We start from the raw sequence: 5,557 nt of genomic DNA, 5'->3' as shown, positions 1-5,557 counted from the left end.
TAGTTTTCGGCTTTTTCTCTCTTCCCTGTTCCTGGTTCCCATTTCTTTCTTTCTCGTGGTTAACCCCATTCCTTGTTTTTCTTTTTGTATTTTTCACATTTTTTTTCTTCATTATTCTCCTATTGTACATCTTTTCTATTATTGCCTCCTCCCCAGATATGTGCCAGCCTCACAATCCCTACTATACCTAAGCCCATCGGTGCAGCCACCGTGTCAATCCATCTTGTTGAGGGCCTGCCCCTCTTTCGTTGACCTTCCACTTTATCAAGCATGACATCCTTCTCCAGAGAATGGTCCCTTGTAACAAACATGAGCAAAGTAGGTGAGACGAAGTCTGGCCATTCTCGCTGCCAAGGAGCACTCCGGCTGTACTCCAGAACAGACTTGTTAGTTCTTTTAGCAGTCCACAGTACTTTTGGTGTTCTGTGCCAGCACCACAACTCAAAAGCATCAATTCTTCTTCAGTCTTCCTTATTCATTGTCCAGCTTTCACATGCATATGAGACAAATGAAAATACCATGGCTTGGGTCAGATGCATCTTAGTCTTTAAGGAGACATCTTTGCTCTTCAGCACTTGAAACAGGTCTTTTGCAACAGATTTGCCCAATGCAATGCGTCTTTTGATGTCTTGACTGCTGCTTCCATTGGCGTTGATCACAGAACCAAGCAATATGGAGTCTTTGACAACTCTGACAACTTTAATCTTTGCTCCATCTATCATGTTTGCTCCAGTTGTGAGGATTTTTGTTTTCTTTATATTGAGGTGTAATCCGTACTACAGAGTTTAGTCTTTAATTTTTATCAGTAAGTACTCCAAGTCATCCTCATTTTCAGAAAGGAAAGTTGTGTTGTCTGTGTATCCTAAATTGTTAATGAGCCTTCCTCCAATCCTGATGCCACATTCTTCTTCATATAGTCCAGCTTCTCGGATTATTTGCTCAGCACACAGATTGAACAAGTATCATGAAAAGATACAACCCTGACACATTCCCTTCCTGATTTTAAGCCATCCAGTATTCCCTTGTTCTGTTCGAACAACAGTGGTCTATGTACAGGTTCCTCATGAGTTCAATCAATTGTTCTGGAATTCCCATTCTTCTCAATGTTATCCACAATTTGTTGTGATCCACACAACTGAATGCCTTTGCATAGTCAATAAAACACAAGTAAACATCTTTCTGGTACTCTTTGCTTTGAGCCAAAATCCATCTGACATTAGTTATAGTATCTCTCGCACCACATTCCCTTCTGAACTCAACTTGCGTCTCTGGAAGTTCTCTGTCTATATATTGCTGCAACCATTTTTTAATTATCTTCAGTAAGATTTTACTTGCATGTGATATTAATAATATTGCTCAATAATTTTCACATTGTGTGGTGCATAGAGGTGGAGCTACTACCCTGGCCCTCAAATATGATGGTGAAACTAGGAGATTTCCAGATAAGCAGAAATTAAGGGAATATGTTAAAACCAGACAAACCTTACAAGAGATACTAAAGGGAGCCTTTGAACAGAGAATCAATAATAGCAAAGAACAACCAACCATTAATACACAAGATGACATAACCCATAAAGCTATGGAAATATCCAACATTAGATAAGCTTACAAGAGTGCAAACAGGGAACCAGAAATATCAATTGGCAAATGAGGGCAACTACAAACCAAAAAGAAGGAAAAAATAGTGTAGTTACAGAACTTCTAAATGGTGAGGAAGTCAAGAGAGCTGCAAGATAGAATGGACTATGTTAAACTCAGGGAAAGAATTATAAATTACAGGGTAACCTCAAAGAAAAATGATAAACCTTTACATTACAATAAAAAAGAGGACAAGCACAAATATTTAGCAAATACTGAAACAGTAACAAAGGAAATGATAACACAATTCATAAATAAAATGAGCTCAGCACAGAACAAAGAAACCACCAACACCATGAAAAAACATGTAACAAAATGACAGCAACCAATTCATACTTGTCAATAATTACACTGAATGTCAATGGCTTAAATGGACAACTCAAGAGATGGAGAGTTGCAGACTGGATAAGAAAACATAACACATAAATATGCTGTCTACAAGAGACACATCTTAGAGACAAAGACAAAATTAGACTAAAAATCAAAGATTGGAAAAAGATATATCAAGCAAATGGCAACCAAAAAAGAGCAGGAGTGGTGATATAATTTCTGATCAAACTGACTTTAAGACAAAAACCACCATAAGAGACAAGGAAGGACATTATATAATGATTAAAGGATCAATTGAACAATAAGATATAATCATAATAAATATCTATGGACCCAAAGAAAGAGCCCCAAAATACATAAATCAGACTTTAACAGAATTGAAAAGGCAAATAGATGACTCCACAGTCATAGTAGGAGACTTTCATACACCACTTTCAATGAAAGATAGAGCAACTACAAAATAACTCAACAAAGACGCAGAAGAGCTAAACAATGCAATCCATCAACTTGACCTATAAAGGACTATCTATCTATCTACAGAGCACTTCACCCAACAACAGCACAATTTATATTCTTTTCCAGTGCACATGGAACATTCGGCATGATAGACTATATGTTAGGCCATAAAGCAAGCCTTAATAAATTTAAAAACATTGAAATACTACATAGCATCTTCTCAGATCACAATGCTATCAAATTAGAAATCAACAATAGGAAGATCAACAGAAAAAGAGCAGACACATGGAAACTGAACACCCTCCTTAAGAACAACTGGGTAACAGAAGAAATAAAAAATGAAATAAAAAATTCCTTGAATCAAACAAGAATGAAAATACAACATACCAAAATCTTTAGGACACAGCAAAAGCAATGATCAGAAGCCAATTTATAGCAATAAAAGCACACATCAAAAAAAGAAGAAAGAGCCAAAATCAACACTGTAAACCAACATCCCCAATAATTAGAAAAAGAACAGTAAAAGCCTACAGTCACCAGAAGGAAATAATAAAGATTAGAGCAGAAATAAATGAAACAGAAAATAGAAAGACAACAGAAAAAAATCAACCAGACTAGAAGCTGGTTTTTTGAAGATTAATAAAATTGACAAACCACTGGCAAATTTAACAAAGGAAAAGAGGGAAAGAATACAAACAACATGAATAAGAAGCGAAATGGGCAACATCACAACAGAGCCAATTGAAATAAAAAGGATAATATAGAATGATAAGTAAACATAAAGAAAGACTTTCTCTTCATTATGAGACACTCAAACTCTACAGGGATTCTTGGGAACCTTCCAGGAATATTACTATTACAACTCAAAACAAGTATCAGTTAGGAATCAACAGGATGGATAAAATGACCAGCAATCTTGCTAGACTTAGGCAATTTTTGCACACATACATTTTATAAAGCTTTGGTCCACAGACTCAAAGTACTTTAACCAGGACTAACTTACCCTGAATAGCAGACAGATATACAAAGGTGTCTTCATGCTCCAAGTTCTCCAAGAATATCTAGAACCATAAAATACAGCAGTGATATGATTCACAAAGAGCAAGTAAAATTTAAGAAACCCACTTCAGCAGCCTCAAGAGAGTACATGCTTTTTCTTCTTGCTTGTCTTAGACACTGGTCTTAGAGTCTTGTGGAAAAAACAGTATAGATTCTTGAAGTCCCTCCCCCTTTTTTTTTCCCATAATGGACAAAACAGGGTAGGCAATAGGGAAACAGAGTTCCTGAATTAATCATGTATACGGCAGCAGGAGGTGTGGAAATCACTACCTAGCAGAACACTCATCAACATGTTTTCCACTATAGCCCATGGTGGATAACACTCTCTCACCTGACAAGACAGACTGTGCACTGGAGCACACAAAAGGCAAGGTTTTGGGTTATGTGCAACTGATGACACATCTGCTAGAATTTGATCCTTTTTCACTCAAGAAAGCATATGGAAACGAAAGCAAGAGACAGATGTTATTACTGGAAAAATCTTGAAGCTATTCTTATTTTTAAAAATCTTTTGCAAATTTTAGCTCTCCAATTAACATTAGTAAAAAATCACTGTCAATACATCTCAATTCAGGGATCAGCCAACTTCAGTAGATCCTGCTTATCTGGAGGAGTCTACAGTTACATGTTAGGTGGAGGCCTTAACATGAAACCCAAAGATAGACAGCAGCCTGTGCCCATGTTCCCTTTTTCTGTCTGGTGTTCAGGGGAAGATAGAGCTGTCCTCTCCACATATAAAGCCATATCCTTGCTGGCACAGCGATTCTTGCTATCAACTTGTTGCTGCTGCTCTCTGTATCTTAAGCATCTTAAGGAGAGCCTAAGATCAGTTCAGCTGAGAGGATGACCAGGTTGGAAAGGGTGGTAATCAAGTATGAAGCTTAAGGGAGCTTAATACACAATTTATCACACTGACCATCTAAATATGTATATGAAGGAATATTTTTCATGATTCCTGAAAGGAGATATATAATTTTAGGCTTTCAGAGACAAATTAATAACAGCAAATTAATAACAGTACATTCTGTGCCTCAGTTTTCTCATCTATGAAATGGAATAATACCTAACTGTCATTGTTGTGAGAATTAGAGGCAATGTCTTTAAGGTATGAGGTCTGGCTCAGCACAACAGTAATTGATTCTAATAATTTAACTACTAAAAACAAATTTTTTCAACCAGAATTATAATTCTTAGTCTAATAGCCAAAACATATGGATGAGATAATAATAAAGACCAAACCAAAAACCCAACCCACTGTCATTGAGTCAATTCTGACTCAGAGTGAACCTAAAGGACAGAGTAGAATTGTTCCATAGGGTTTCCAAGGCTGTAAATCTTTATGGCAGCAGATTGCCACAACTTTTTCCTGCACAGCAGCTCATGGGTTTGAACCACCGACCTTCTGGTTGGTAGCTGAGCATTTTAACCACTGCACCACTAGGGTTCCTTAGTAAATAAAGACAATTAGCTTTATCAGATGTTCATTATGTTCCTATCACTATAATCAGTACTCTACTTGGACTACTTCTTTTTAAATTTTTCAACATAAAGAAGGCCCTATTGACTTGTATACCATATGATCCTCAGCCTATATGACGAGACCAGAAGAACTAGATGGTGCCCAGCTACCACTGTCAACCACTCAGAGGGGATCTACGTAGGAGATCCTGGATAGAACGGGAGAACAATGTAGAACAAAATTTTTTAAACAAAGGGACCAGGTTTGCTGGTCTGATAGAACCTGGTGGCAGCCCCTAACTGCCCTTCAGGTCTGGAATTGAACCCACTCCTGTGGCTTCCAGCCAAACCAAAGACAGGCATATGAGCTGAACATTTACAATAGGCAGATACACTCCTTGGGAGATCAATCATGGGAGAATAGAAGGGCTGTGTATGCACAGGGAGACAGCTGGGGGGGGGTGGTGGGCAGGAATGCATGGAAGGAAGGATACAGGGAAGAGGTAGCTATGGGGAGGAAGTGGGAGGAGAGCTGTTGCATTGTGGGAGATTGCAGTCAATGTCATGACACAAAGTATATGTGAACTGCTGTGTGGAAGATGAATTTTCTCTGTAA

General features: G+C 37.8%; 1 protein-coding gene across 1 annotated transcript in view; it reads right to left on the bottom strand.

Moving 5' to 3' along the window:
* TANGO6 (transport and golgi organization 6 homolog) overlaps positions 1-5,557 on the bottom strand; it is a 251,235-nt gene that overhangs the window by 163,332 nt on the left and 82,346 nt on the right. Inside the window, exon 14 of the mRNA XM_042780884.1 lies at positions 3,428-3,485. Within this exon, the coding sequence (XP_042636818.1) occupies positions 3,428-3,485 (58 nt within the window). The remainder of the gene's footprint in view (positions 1-3,427; positions 3,486-5,557) is intronic.

The sequence above is a fragment of the Orycteropus afer genome, unplaced genomic scaffold, assembly GCF_000298275.1.
Source record: "Orycteropus afer afer isolate SDZICR_OR568_19922 unplaced genomic scaffold, OryAfe1.0 scaffold00067, whole genome shotgun sequence".
NCBI classification, from domain to species: Eukaryota; Metazoa; Chordata; class Mammalia; order Tubulidentata; family Orycteropodidae; genus Orycteropus; species Orycteropus afer.
The sequence above is the reverse complement of the archived record's forward strand: the minus strand, read 5'-3'. Positions and strand labels throughout refer to the sequence as shown.